This window comes from Camelus bactrianus, chromosome 7 (assembly GCF_048773025.1).
Source record: "Camelus bactrianus isolate YW-2024 breed Bactrian camel chromosome 7, ASM4877302v1, whole genome shotgun sequence".
Classification (NCBI taxonomy): Eukaryota; Metazoa; Chordata; class Mammalia; order Artiodactyla; family Camelidae; genus Camelus; species Camelus bactrianus.
In genome coordinates, this window is record NC_133545.1 from 73,933,831 (window position 1) to 73,949,140 (window position 15,310).

The 15,310-nt window shown below is 38.4% G+C and overlaps 3 protein-coding genes across 18 annotated transcripts in view; 1 reads left to right on the forward strand and 2 right to left on the reverse strand.

Moving 5' to 3' along the window:
* PHTF2 (putative homeodomain transcription factor 2) overlaps positions 1–936 on the reverse strand; it is a 175,812-nt gene extending 174,876 nt beyond the window's left edge. For 13 of the 15 annotated variants that reach the window (XM_074367579.1, XM_074367580.1, XM_074367590.1 and 10 more), the window contains exon 1: positions 744–936. The gene's annotated coding sequence lies outside the window, so the exon portion shown is untranslated. The remainder of the gene's footprint in view (positions 1–743) is intronic. The other 2 variants (XM_010946648.3, XM_010946645.3) reach the window with 1 other exon arrangement.
* A 261-nt stretch (positions 937–1,197) lies between these two features.
* TMEM60 (transmembrane protein 60) lies at positions 1,198–5,139 on the forward strand. The gene is made up of 2 exons (XM_010946649.3): positions 1,198–1,465; positions 4,458–5,139. The coding sequence occupies exon 2, from the start codon at positions 4,508–4,510 to the stop codon at positions 4,907–4,909; it is 402 nt and encodes a 133-aa protein (XP_010944951.1). The 5' UTR covers positions 1,198–1,465; positions 4,458–4,507; the 3' UTR covers positions 4,910–5,139.
* Positions 5,140–11,186: 6,047 nt separating this feature from the next.
* Positions 11,187–15,310, reverse strand: part of RSBN1L (round spermatid basic protein 1 like) — a 57,563-nt gene continuing 53,439 nt past the window's right edge. For both annotated transcript variants that reach the window (XM_074367599.1, XM_074367598.1), the window contains exon 8: positions 11,187–15,246. In XM_074367599.1, coding sequence (XP_074223700.1) covers positions 14,605–15,246 — 642 coding nt within the window. In that variant the 3' untranslated portion in view covers positions 11,187–14,604. The remainder of the gene's footprint in view (positions 15,247–15,310) is intronic.

The following is a 15,310-nucleotide window of genomic DNA, read 5'->3' on the forward strand; positions in this document are numbered from 1 at the left end:
CAGAATAATCTAAATTCTACACGGAGGTGTTCACTTAGAAAACCATGACTCTAAGAAACAATACCAGAACACTGGCTGTCAACATCAGGAAGATAAAAATAAGAAAAGGTGAAGCATGCTTATTGACCGCAGTATTGTTTCCAGACAAGAAATATCCCTTTAAGGCCCGTGCCAAGGATTTCACTACCCGCTCCGCAGTCAGTGCTGGAATCACAAAACTAAACTGTTGCCCGCTCAGTGAGTGCAGGGCAGCGACCCCCACCAGTCGGCTTCCAGCGCGCCGAGTTGCCCCCTCCTCGGGCCGCTAGTTGGCCTCTCTCCGCCGGCCCGGGCTCGGCCACCCGGTGGCCCCGCATGCCCTCCAGGACCAGACGCGCCCCCAACAAGGCGCCAGGGGAAGGAAGCGAAGGAGAGGGGCCGCGGGAAGGGGCAGAGGGGCGGGAGGCGGCGCCGGGCTTCGGCCCTTAACGAGCAAGGCTCGAGGACAGCGCGGGCTCGAGAGGAGTGAGGCTAAGCCTCCGTTGCCGGCCAAATGACGGGAGGGGACAGCAAGTGACCCCGGCGCGCAGGTGCCGGCGGCTGCCTAGGAAGTCAGCAGCGGAGGAGGGCGACGCGTTGTCCCCGGAACCCCCCACCTCCATCCCACCCGCCTCCTCCCTCGTCCAGCTTCATTCCCGGATTCTGTCAGAACCCAACGACCTCCACGCCGCCCGCCCGAGCGCGGAGGTGATGCCAGCTCTTACCATAGGAGAGGGCGCCGCGCCGCTAGGAGGCGGCTAGGGTGCGCGCGGGAGACTCCGAGGCGAGCGCCACCACCGCCGCGGGAGCCCGAGGAGTCACAACGAGGCAGCCCGCGGGAGCGCTGCCTCCAGAACCGTCGCCCCGCCTCCTCCCCCGCAGGATTTTGCGCCGGAGCCTGCAGTCTCCGCGCGCTGACTGGAAGAGCGAGCGGAGGGGCGGGGCGCCCGGCTGGGCGGGGCCGAACGCTGGCCGATCTAATTGGCGTCTGTGTGCCCAATGGGACCAAGGACGCTTCGGGCTATGGTTAGACTGACATTCTTCCTAGCCAGTAGCAGTAGAGAGGCGGGCCCAGTGGCTTCTTTTATTGCGGCGTTTTCCACAAACTTAAACGTACGAAAACGTCGGTTGGTTTGCGCTGACGGCCAAGTGATCCAATTACCGCAGGGAAAGGGGCTTTGACTCAGATTGGCGTCCTCTCTACCTATAGGGTAGGCCTAGGGCTGTGAGAGCCTGCCCCGGATGTGGGCGCGGTCCTGAGGTAGACTTGAGAGACAGCCTCCACCGTGGTCGTTTGGAGAGGCGGAACTGAGATCTTTTTGTTGATTATCATGTGATAGGTTCTTGATTTAATGGAGAAAAAAGGGTGGAAAAGGCCAAGGATCCAAACTGGGGAATTTCTTGATCTTCGCGCCCCTCCCCTCTCTCCAGCCAGCGGCGCTGCCAGGTGAGTCTGGGGCTCCGATGGGCCGGTATCCCCCACAAGTGAACCTGCCCCCCCCACCCATCACACCTTCTCCCCGTCCCCCCCTCCCCCCTCCAGTCCCCGGGCGCTGGCCTCCGGATGCCTCCGTGGGCTGTGCCGTCGCTTCTCATTCCCTCACACTCCCGGGCCCAAACGCATATAGACCTGCTTGGCACTAGGCGTCTGTGTGCATTGTGGGTCACATCGTGCAAAACCCGCATTCAACTCCAAAATTACCAGGCCCACAGCGCAGAATAGGGGGAGTCAGGGTAGGGCGCCGATGGAGGACCCTTGGCATTTGGAGACGGAGGGCAAAGATAGGTTAGGAAGTTCTAGGGACAAGCAGGCCCTAAAATCAGATAAATTGTCAGCAAAACGATGTTCCTTTGAAGGATGGTCAAGTTGGCCAAGGCCGTTGCAGCAGGAACCTTTCGAAAGTGACTCATTATTAAGAGGAATTCTGTGTTGTGGGCTCATTAAGCAAAACTGTCTTTGGAATGGAGCGAATTCACCTGGAAGTGTACTGGCAGTCGGGAGACACAGCTGATACCGAGACGCTAGAGCTGTGGCTGGGCCCTTTAGATTTCCATCTAGGGGCAACACAGGTTTTAACAATGGATAAGGAAGCGCATGAACTTAACCATCTCCCAGGTGCCAGAAATAATCACCTCAAATGGAAGATACTTTAGTTGAACAAATTTTTGTTTTGGAGCATGCAACCCTCTCCCTTAAGGAGAAAGAATAGTAGTAGTAGGAAATACCATAGTTTAAATTAATGAAGATTAATAAATAATGTCAGGATCGTATATCATCTTTGTACCCCAGCATCCACAATCCTTCAAGCATCATTGAAAAATCAACAGAGTGCTTCCCAGTTCAGGGCATTAAAATGTGCCAGTGCATACAAAACTTCGTTGCAGCCCATATGATAAAACTTGTAGTCACAAGACTGTGTTCTTAACAGCCTTTCCACCTCCAGTCTTAAAGTACGGTTCGAGTGCAGCTACCATTCCTATGACCAATTACTACTCCTGTATGAGAAAAAAAGCAGCTTGACTCATCTAATGGCTGGCTGACAGAAAAGTTATGTTTAAGCAAGTGTTTTATCATAACCTTTTTAAAGGTTCACTAAAATGGCCAGATAGACTGGAGATTAGGATTGAGCAAATTCAGTTTACAGGATGAAATCCATCTGTAGTTATTAATCAATACACACCTCTCCATATCTTCCAAATTCAGTCCCACATCCCACTCCAGTAGCTTCTGGCTAGGAAAGGAGGCCAGCACAAAAAATGCCTTCTTGGGAGCAAAAGCATCTGTTTCTCATACTGCAGTAATGAAGTATCTGCCAGCTAAGTAAACAAATGGAGTGCAAGCAGATGGGTGTAAGGGAAAGAGAGGAGTTAGGAGACTTATAGGTTACTGTTGAAATAAACCAGATATATACTCTTGCACCATGATAGCTACACATTGTTTTAAAGTAGTAGAGATGCAGCAATCAAAATTAGTTCTAAAATACAATTATTTAAACATGATAGTCTAGGGCATTTGATTCATCTAGCCAGTTCTTTCACCTTTTCCTTGTTTCTTATCTTCTTGTATTTTTACTCTTATCTATGTTTCTGTTACATCCCCATTACCTTATGGTCTTTTCGTGTTTCCATGAAGTGTCCTCTCTCCAGTCTATCACTCCCCAGTGGCTTGTTTCCTTCCATTTACAGTCATACTTAGATTCCTACTTTCCTGAAAATTTCTTCTTGATCTTTCCTTTCTCTTATCTTTCATCTTTTCTTCTCCAAATGTTTCAAAGGAATAAAATGTCAACTGTTAGCATTTCATTATTTTCTGTTAACTCCTCACCCAACTATATGCAACCTGGCTTCTGATTTCCCATTCAATTTGCCCTTTTTCCAAATGGTCACAAGGTTGATATAAAAAACTTTAGTAAGTATCAAACATAGTGTAAACCCGTATATGAAGATTAAGTAAATGCTTATACTTAAGTATTTTAGATGAATGCATTCCCAATCAGAATTCCAAGTTTTAAAGAATTAATGGTTTTAGCTGAAAAAAATGAAATGGCAAAATAGTAGAAAATAATATGAAAAAGAAAATAGTAAATAGGTATGAGGCCGCCCAGATATTAGAACATATGCAGTAACAGTCATACAGTACTAATGCAAAATAGAAATAGAGATCAGTAAGACAGCATAGGGCTACAAGAAATAGCCCCAAGTTTTGAATAATTTAGCATCTAATAATCACAAAACATCAAAAGTTTATTAAGTGATCTTACTAAATAGCAAGTAGTAAAAAATCTATACCACAAACCAAAAAAATGAGATTATTAAAAAGAAACGTTTTAGACTAAAAAAAGTTATTTAAAAGAATTTTAATGAGAAAATTTAAAAAGTACAAGACCCATAGATTAAACTAAGTGAAAATCCAGTGTTATCAATATTATTTAGCCCAATGACATCTTTACAATTGTAATTCTACTTAATTTTTATTAACTGGACTCTCCTTATTAAAACTCTCCTCACTTGACTTGATACCACCTCTTCCTTTTTCACTTTGTGCATGCTTTTTCTTAGTAGTCTTTGAAAATGAAAATGTATATATGTGCAAAGGTACAAACAGAGCTTGACGACATCCCTGAGATGCAGGAATAAGATCATAAGTACCTGGACTTGTGTGACAGCAATGAAAAGGAGCTGACTGTTCTTGAGACATTTTGAATAGAACTTACACCCAGTGGATATACAAAAAATTGCATTTGGTCACAGGTATAAGGAATGATGGATATAATGTCAAAGATGGCTACAAGTTTTATAGATTATTCAAAGAAGAATGGTAGAGTGTTCTAAAAATTAGGAAATCTCTGATTGGGAAAGGGCCAGCTTTCTAAACCAGGAATAGAAATGATTTTTTTTTCTGGTATCAAAACAATCTTGACTTTTTTTCCTTCTCTTAGGGCATATTTCCCTTTTTTCGACTCCGCAGCAGCCTCTTTAAACTGTTTAAATGAGAATGTCCTTGGCTCAGAGAGTACTACTCACCTGGCTTTTCACATTACTCTTCTTGATCATGTTGGTGTTGAAACTGGATGAGAAGGCACCTTGGAACTGGTTCCTCATATTTATTCCAGTCTGGATATTTGATACTATCCTTCTTGTCATGCTGATTGTGAAAATGGCTGGGCGATGTAAGTCTGGCTTTGACCCTCGACATGGATCACACAATATTAAAAAAAAAGCCTGGTACCTCATTGCAATGTTACTTAAATTAGCCTTCTGCCTTGCACTCTGTGCTAAACTGGAACAGTTTACTACCATGAATCTATCCTATGTCTTCATTCCTTTATGGGCCTTACTGGCTGGGGCTTTGGTAGAACTTGGATATAACGTCTTTTTTGTGAGAGACTGACTTCTAAGGACATCTCATTTTATTGCTGTTCAACAAGCTATCATTAAAGTGTTCTGAATCCTTGCAAGCTTGAAGAATGCCAGAGAACTGAGAAAAATACCAAATGTAGTTTTATACTGCCTCCATAAAGTAATCTTGGTGAATCATGGACTTCTACCGAAAGCTTAATAATATTTGAGTTGTTAATTTCCTTATTGATCCTATATAAATAAAGTTTGTTTTGGGCCTTATTTTTCTACTTGACTCTTGAGTAATGTGTTGTATGTATGTGGTCAATATTTAAAGTAATCCTTTAAAGAAAACCTTTAATCTACATAGTTGGGTAGAAATTTAATATATCATGGCCCCATTGTGACGAAAGTAAATGGTCATTTGTGCTTCTAAATTATGAAGGAAAAACCTAGTTACTAAAAAAAATCAGGGGTGCAAATAACGTTTACATTCAGAAAGAATATGAGAGTTTGACACTTTTTATCTAGGCTAAGTTCACTGTTACCTCTGCCTTCTATTTGGAACAAATAAATTACAGGTAGCATATTAAAACAGAGCAGGAGCTTGCCTGTTTCTCATGTTAGGGAAACCATACATCCTGGTTATGTCAGCACAGGCCAGTTTATATTTATTGTCCAGAGATCTCAAGGAATTAGTTCTCCCTTCACTCTCAGAAGTGTCTTGGCTTGAGAAATTATATGTCACCCTACTAAGGTAAGGTATATAACCTTTTTTTTTTTAATTACTTTTGGGAGAAGTTAATTAGGTTTATTTATTTTTTTAGAGGCAGTACTGGGGATTAAACCCAGGACCTCGTGCATGCTAAGCATACTCTCTACCAATTGAGCTATACCCTCCCCACCTTGTAACCAATTCTAATAAAAAACAGGTGGCAGTACTTTTAAGCATTCCAAAGGGTCTTAAGGGTCCTATAATCCTAAAGCAAGGTGATTGTTCTTATCCTGTATAGCCCTCACTTTTAGCTTTGGGAGGAATCCAAAATAGTACTTTGTTCATTTTTAAAACATCTAACAAAGTGATTCCTGGCTGCTAATACTTGAGCGGATTGCTTAAATACAGCATTTTGGTCTAGTTCTCCTTTGTAAAGACGGATAATGTGACAGTGTTTCAGCCACAGTGTTACAGATTAATACAGCATAAATCCTTGTTTGAAACTACAGAGCTGGGCTAAATAAATAAAGACTGACCAATTAGAAATGTTTTCCTGTCTTATAATTGGTATATGTGAGTATTTTGGGTTTGTAAAAATAGAATTAAGGAGGGTAGTTAATTTGAGGAACATAATATTCTGATACTTGATCAGGTATTCGTAATTCAATTGAGAGATCTAAACTATTTGGTTTCTGGAATCTATTATCAGATACATTCAAAGCAGAAGAAAGCTTTCATCTATGAGAAACCAGATAGGAGGATTCTGTAGATTAGGAAAAACTGATTTTGTGAAGTATCATCTAAGTATAATTCCTAATAGGGAAGAGGATTGCACCACATGCAAACAATCAGCTAGGTCAGGAGTCAGCAAAATTTTTCTGTAAAGGGCTATATAGTAAATATTTTAAGTTTTGTGGGCCATATGGTTTCTGTCATAACTACTCAGCCTAGCTTTTGTGGCAAGAAAGCAGCCACAAGCCATGGCTATGTTCCAATAAAACTTTATGGACTGTGAAATTTAAATTTTTTATAATTTACACATATCACAAGATATTCTTTTGATTTTTGTTTCAACCATTTAAAACTGTAAAAACCATTCTTGTGTTACAGGCCATACATAAAGCAGGTAGTGTTCTAGATAAGGCACATGGGCAGGCATTTGCTGACTCCTGAGCTAAGCTGCAAAATAAGCAAAAGCAAAAATTCTGTATGACATTACTAAGAGGGAAGGTGGGACAGGTCTCCAAGGAAAGGTGAGAGAAATTGGGTAAAAATTACATGTAAAAAGCAACACAATAACCAACCTATTTACACGGGAGGGACTGATCAATTCTAATAGTATCTGAAACGGTCCCAGAAAGCAGAACTCTTCTTAATTTTAGTATACTGCCACACTAAACAACATGAAGCTGCAATAAATTGTTGGTATGTTCCTCCCCAATTTGGACACCAATTCAGATGTATGTCTTTTTCCCCACATAACCAAAGAATTAACTCAGTTCTGATCCTGGCTACCTGGAGATAGCATCAGATCCCACAGATTAAGGTTTTGGTCCTAGAAGACTTCCCCACTCGCATCCCTGCCAATTTCAGATGCCAATCACAAATTCAGGTTGTCACCTTGCTTCTGACCCACTGACGATAAATTGGAGGTTCCCATGACCTTCTCCTTGGGTTTGATTAACTTGCTACAGCAGCTCACGTAACTCATAGAAACATTCTACTTCCTAAAACACTGGTTTATTACGAAAGGATATAACTCAGGAACAGCCAGGCGGAAGAGATGCATAGGGCAATGTGTGGGGAAGGTGCAGCACTTCCAATGCTTTCTGGGCACACGACTCTTCCCCTTCCTCCTCATGTTCACCAACCTGGAAGCTCTCTGATCCCTGTCTTTTTGGGATTTTATGGAGGCTTGATTACCTAGGCATGATTAATTAAATCATTAGCCTTTGGTGATTGAACTCAATCTCCAATCATTCTCTCCTCGACTGGTGAGGAGGGGCACTGAAAGTTCCAACCCTTTAATCTCTTGGATGGTTTCTCTGGCAACCAGTCCCCATCTTTAGGTTACCTACGAGGTTCCCAAAATTCTCATTAACATAAGCTCAAAAGACATCTTTATTACTCTTAGCACTTGGGAAATTCCAAGGGTGGCCAATTCCTGTGCCAGGAACAGGCATGAAGGCCAGATACGTATTTATTATAAATCATAATATTACAGCCTTAGTAGTTGGAATACACTTAAACTATTAAGTAATGAAAGACATAAAAGAAATTATGCTTACAGACAGAAAAAGCAAAACTAATGGGATACATAAACAATAAGTATTACAGAAAAATACCTTCCTAGGTTTTAGTTATAGGATATTTCCTTTATAACAGAGAGATGTTTACTGATGGTGTTGGTAAAAAGAACTTAATACACTCTGCCTTAAGAAAGAAATTTGAAAGGTTCTTAGTGAAGCCATCAATTTTTCAGGTCATCATGGGCAAGAAATAACTTAATCTGGTATGGACAAATACTTATTAAAAATTCTGAGTAAAAGCAACTTGTGAACAAAATAACTTTATAAGACTTGAAAATATGAAAATTAGGAAGTAGACCTGCAAAGTATCCACAACTTATCTAACGATATTTCATGAACAGAGAGGCCAGATAGGGCAACACCTTCCATCGCCACATGAAACATGACCACAAATCCACCAATGGAGAGCTTTCAAGCTAATTAAAAAAAAGTTACATAAATCTTCAAGAAGTAGAGATCCATCCTTGGGCTACGGCTTACTATAATTTTAAGAGTCATTAATCTTACAAATTTGGCCACCTGGTTTCCACTTTGCTTTTTCACACTGCAGCAACAATAAAGAGGAGCTGATGCTGATTAATGAACAGAAGTGACAGCCAAAAAATGAAACCATAGAATCATTTTCATATAGGGGCAGGCATATTACTATATACCTGTATCATCGAGAAAAATAGTTATTTTTATTGAGGGGGTAATTATCAGAGTCATTTTAGCATTAAACTAACAAAGGAGTTTCCTTTAACTTTGGTCATGTTTGCACAGTAAACATTGCTCTCCCTCAAACTACACAGAAGAGGTGATATTTAGCTGGAATTTTAGAGAGGGAAGTAAGATTTCACCATGTTATATTCCAGGCAGAGATTTTTACCGGCAAAGGCAAAGAATTTTAAAAGTACAGGAAGGAAATGGCAAGTATTGCCATCTGGTAAAACTGAAAACTGGGCACATCAAATGGAAGAAATTGTGGTAGATGAAGCTGGAAAGGATGGGCCATGTTATAAAGGCTCTTCGGAGACACAGAATATTTCTAAGGAAAAGAGTGGCAATCAAACCTATTTTAGAAAGTTTAATCTGGTGGAACACAAAGAATGGATTGGAATGGGGGTAGAGGCAGAGGACGGCAGATGGCCTAGAACATTTCAGGCTATTTTAAGAGTCCAGGGAAGATGAACATCTGCTATGACTGAACATCTACTATAAAGAAGAGTAAATAAATTATAAACATTTCTGGGGTCAACTCAAGAAAATCTCAGTATTCTTTGTACAGCTGATCCTTAAACAATGCAGGGGTTAGGGGCGCTGACCTCCACACTGTCAAAAATCCATCTATAACTTTACAGTTGGCCCTCTGGCCCTCCACATCCAAGGTTCCACATTCTGGGATTCAACCAACAATAGATCATGTTGTACTGTACTACGTATTTGTTGAAAAATATCCATGTATAAGTGAACCTTGTAGTTCAAACCCATGTTGTTCAAGGGTCAACTGTACAGTCAGAGGAACAGATAGAGAAATCAGATTACTATGGTATCACTGTATAGTGATGCAACAACCAAATTAAGAGGGAATGGAACACCTAATTTTTGGGGGCAATTTAGACTGATTACATGGATCATCAGAACTTAAGTGAGAAACCAAGGCTAACGGAAGTCATGGGGTCATAAAGCTAGCTCAGGGACAAAGCATAGAGAACTAAAGGAAAAAACTATAGAAACTGCCTTAAATAGTGGTGGATAGGAAAAGGAAGCCATCCAAAGAAACAGAAAACAACAAAAACAGGTCAAATAGAGTTTTAAGGAGTAAATGATTGATAACAAGTGCTGCAAGGGTTAAGAAGAAGTATTAAGAAATGCAGCCACCGAATTTGGCAGTCAAAAGGTGACCTTATTGACACAACATTGTAAACTGACTATACTTCAATTAAAAAAAAATTTTTTTTTAAGTGACCTTCGGGAATCACTTCAGCTGAGTGATTAAATTTGAGGATTAGAATGAAATTGTAGTGAGACAAGGAAGTGAAGACAGAAAGATTCCAAGTATTTTGTCAGTCAGGAAGACAGATGGAACAAGAGCATAAACAAAAGCCAGAATCAACAGGGTTTTTGTTAAGCAGACTTAAGATTTTACACATAAATATGACTCAATTAAAAAAAATAAATTTTCAGCTGAAGAAGAAACTTGGCAGGGCGGGGTGGGGATTGAACTGTCTAAATAAAATAAAACCGTATTATGCAAACACCATATTATGCAAAATTTTTGCAACTATGTTGACTTACCTCTGATTCTGCACACTTACTAGTCTTCACAACTACAACAGCAATGAACTGTAACAAGGTGTAAAGATTTAACATTTTAAAAACATAAATGCATAAATTCTCAATTTCAAAATGTATAGGATTCAGATTTCTCATAATTTAACAGTATAGTCCTTAAAAACAAGTTAATAGTAATAAAGCATACAAGTATATTTTACTTTTAATTTCTACGTAATTATCTGCCCACATTTTGTTACCTCATTCACATTCCCTGATTGGGTATGAAGTCTTAGAAGGGAGGATAACCTAAAATGCAAGAGGTTTTCCCCCTCCTTTCCCTGCTCTCCCAGTAGAGCTATGATATTCAACATCTGTAAACTTACAAAGGAAAGTCATCTCTGCTCTTAGGCTTCTTGTGCTTATTAACATTCTAAAGAGCTATCATTTCCATCTGCAATATGCAGTAGGTTACAGGAAGAACTGAACAGAAAGGCCAGGACAGAGATAAAGGGATTTATACCTCTCCAGAGTTGTCCTCTTAATTATCTTATCTGAGGTGTACTCTCAGTGCCAAACATTTAAAACACAACTCTCTCATGAAATAGCACATTCTAAAACGAGTAAAATCTTACATATTAAAGTAGTTTAACAGGAGGGAGAAAGATTAAGAAGAGCTATTCTACCACTCTGGAGACCTAAAACCCATCATGTCACTTTTTACCAGCTTAGAAGTATTTTGAAAACAATGGCACTTTTGTCCTCTCCTCCTGGGATATAGTCATATTTAGAGGGAAGCGAGGTGATTTACCATGCCATCCCAGCACCCACATCTAACTAGTTTAGCAACCTTGTTTAAGGTAGCCTTCAATATTCTTCTCTGTTGTTCGAAAGTCAATTTTTGATCGTTTTTAAGAGGCAATAAAATTTTCAGATTGGAATCACTTTCAAGATCTTATGGTTTCTGTTGTAGAACAACAAGAACTTTTAAAGATGACAAGATAAAAAATGTGAAGTGTAAGTAAATAATTACAAAACAAAGGTAAAAAAAATTATGGTTATCAATTTTAGTATTTATTGAAAGGTGGAAGACAAGGAAAATTCCTCTCAAACTCCAAAAATAAATACTGCACCCTTGGCTAAATGCAAAATGAACTGAGATATTTGCTTTACATGACAATGAAAATTGTCCAAAAAAAAACTGAATCCAAATTTACCAAAACATTGCTAATCTATTATTTACAAAGATAATCTTACCTGCCATAAGTATCTGGGAAAAACCTGTTTTATGTTCATGAACACTAATGAAATACCTTAAAGACTTAACCCAAGAAATAAAATATTTCCTATCCTCCATGACCCCCCTGCAAACCTACAGAATGGATTAAAAATGAATATATGTGGAAGTACAGTATTTCCAATTGTTACACACACACACACACACACACACACACAGAGTATTGTGCTAGGTCAATCTAATCTTTATTTAAGGTCAACAGCCATAGCAACAAGGAAGATAATGAATATGGCTTTAGTAAAGTTTTCAACTAAATACCACAAATGCTAAATTCTTTTCATAGCTAACCAGCTAACCTGAGTAGGGAATATATATATTACTTAACTAAAAGGATATGAACAAAAAGAAAAAGAAAAAAAAAATCACTGTAGCAGACACCACTGAGGTACCTTAGTTTTTTTGTAAAGGTCTGTATAGCAATTTAATAATTTACATAACAACTGTTTATTCTATATAGTATAAGATCATATAGAAACGATATCATAAGTGCTTTATTGTTCTGGTCCAAGAAAGTAGAAATAACAGCAAAAAACTGTGCTCAGGTAGAGAACTGGAATGTACTAACTAGGAAACCATTAACATAATGCAATACTGAAACAAAAATTTGTGTGTAACAAAAGTAGTCAACAAATTCTCAGATTGCATCTGAAGAGAATTTTAAAATTATAAACCGTAAGACAGGAACATAAGCATTATTTAAAGTGACAAGGCTGTACCTTGAAATCTGAGCCCACTGATTTATATTTTACCTACACGGAGATTTATGCATTTTATAAAACAATTACATTTTCAAAATACGGAGAAGTTTGACTATAGGTTTATATGAAACTATATCTAACAGCAACCACTCTGGTTGTTTTAGATATGTCTTTAAGTTTAAGGCTCATATATTCTGGAGGGATACCCTAAAGACATTTCATTATACTGCAGTCTCATGCATCTCTGGGTGTGATACTGGATAACTGGAACTAAAACAAACCTTGTTAAACATGTCATCCTTCACTTAAAAAAACAAAAACCAAAACATTTTAACCACATCCCCTCCTAATTCTCAATACTGGTTTGTTATGAACTTCTATCTCCCAGAAAGGTAGGTGCAAATACATAAATTTAGCCTAAAATAGAAGACTAATATGCTAAGGAGCAGGATAAGAAAGTAACATATGAAAGAAAATCTCTATTTACATTTCCATGATTTATATCTTCCTTATACCATGAAAATTCCTATGGTGCAAAAATACTGTTTTCCTACAAACCACTGAGATTTCCTACAATATTTGCCTACTCTTTTAAATTTGAGGCTAGAAGTGATGTCATTGCTGCAGTTTATTTTTTCCGGTGAAGTGCCTCTAAGTAGCTTCTCCCTAACCAGAGAGATAAGCAGTTTTATGGGTACCACAAATGAGACTGGAGCAGAAACCATTAAAATGGGAAGAGCAATACAAGCTCAAATGGCAGCACAAAGAACCCCAGTTGAAAGACATCAACCAAAGTATGAGCCCAGAAAAATACCGAAGACAAATAAAATAGATTTGCAATGAGCAGTTTCTCACATCAAAGCATAAGTTAAGGACATTTGTTTGACCTTTAATTACAGAAGTGAAAGCCATCTGAAACAGTGCTGAAGTCCATCATTGAAGAGATTTGTTTTGGAGGTGTGGGGGTGGCGAGGGTATAGCTCAGTGGTAGACTGCACGCCTAGCATGCCTGAGGTCCTGAGTACAATACCTAGTACATCCATTAAAAAAATGAATAATCTAATTACCTCCCCTCAAAAAAATTTTTTTAATTAAAATTTAAAAAAAACCATTGTTGGAAAATTTATTTTTAAAAAAAGAGACTTGTTTTAATCACCTTTAGCTAGGTACTGGCAATCCTGTTTCTTACCATAATTTTCCTTTCAAGAGCTTATTTTGAAAAAAATAAAGTAATAAGTTGTCTACCTTGCTAGGATGGGGAGAGGGATGTTTAGAAAGATAAAGTAACAAATCTTACTCTGTTAGTCATCTGTCTGTATATGGCAGTTGAGTCACTGACCTTATTTTAATATATTGTATTTGCTGTATTTTCCTCCTGTTCCTCAAGAAAAATGTAATACATGATTTCAACTGCTCACAATTAAACGTTCTGTAACTAAAAATTTTTCTCAGTTACTATTAAGTATAGCATAGGTGATTATTAATAAGAAAATTTTCTCAACTTCTTATTCAATACACTACAAAGAAAATTTACTTTAGGACTACATAATCTGGCCACATAACTTCATCAGTTGGAAGGGTTAGATATCACTAACAGACCTTGTTTCTCCCAACTCACAAAAGTGTTTCTATTACCTAAACTGCCTTCTTAATGTTGAATATAAATATTTTTAAATGTATTCCAGGGAGTAGGGCTAGGAAGTTTCACATATTCACCTTATTCAGCAATTTAAGAAGTTACGCAAAATATGACACACTTATGTATATTCCCATACGCACACACACACACATATAAATATGCTTTCATAACTAAATCTTGGTTTTAAAAATGCTTGCACAGTGTGGGGAATTAAATATTCACTAGATTTGAATACATACATTTGCACTCCATTAGCACTCTAAATGGATATATCATCAGAAACATAATAGATCAAATAAATGATTTAACTGAATTGTCAGTTTGGTTTTTTTTTTTTTTTTTTGCAGACCCGACAGAAAACATATTTATTATCATGAACCTTTATTAAGTGGCTCACATTTCAGTATAAATCACACTAAAAAGATTTTTTTAAAAGCTATTTACACTACAGTGCTGACACATTTAAAATGAACAAAAAATTGGTATAAATAAGCTCTATGGAAAAGCCTTAAATTGTCAAAAGAGAATTCTGGCTCATATTACAAAAAATATATATATATATGTTAATGTCAGCTCTATTCTAAAACCTACAACTCCAACTCAAATGATCTTTTTAAAGACTCCTTTTCTTTAAACCTGCAATGTTTACAGTGCATCTGGCCCTAAGTGCTTTGATACTTCACAGTTATGGACAGGCACTGAGGAATGTTACAAAGCTACATAAACTATATTTTGTAACAGACTTGGGAGCAAGTCCTTGCCTTGCTTTCAGAATTCATGATCTTTATTACATTATTAGGTTTAAAAAAAAAAGAATTTTAAATGTATGTACAAATTTAGCACAGAACGTCATCATCTTTTCTATCCTGATTTGAATGTGTTGAACTATGTTGCCTTGTATCAACTAGATTTATGAGACTTCCAGGACACAATTCTTCCTTTAAATCTTTGTTGCTATTTTCAAATTTAGAGTCCACGTCAATCTTAAATTCTGTAAATTGAACATGATCCAATTTTGCTTTAACATTCTTGCCATCCACATTATTTGATGCTCCAGTCTTTTCAGGAATATAAACGTTCACAGGCTCTTCCTTGATTCTTACAGATGCAACTGGTTCATGTTTAATCTGCTGTAATTCATATTTAGAATGAAGTTTGTCTGAAAAAACAGAATCCAAGGAGGTTTTGCTTACAGCACAAATCATACTGTCACTGTGATGTCCAAGAACTGATGATGGAGAATCTGGTGATGTGCCTGTTTCATGAGTAACTGTATTCTGAGCAGCATCCTCCTCTGAGTGATATAACTTGAGCCGAACATGCCACGCTAAACTGCATACAGCTGAAACTGTCTTGAACTGATGAACAACATTCCTTGGAATAAAATAAATGTCATTATCATACAGCTGAATCCTGGCATAGCGAATGCCTTCCCTCCTCAGTTGATTAAGTTTTGCATCGTCAACCCACTGGACACACTGAAAAAAGAAGGGAGGGCAGATAAAAATAAGTCTCTTCCACAATAAAAATTAAACTGAACAT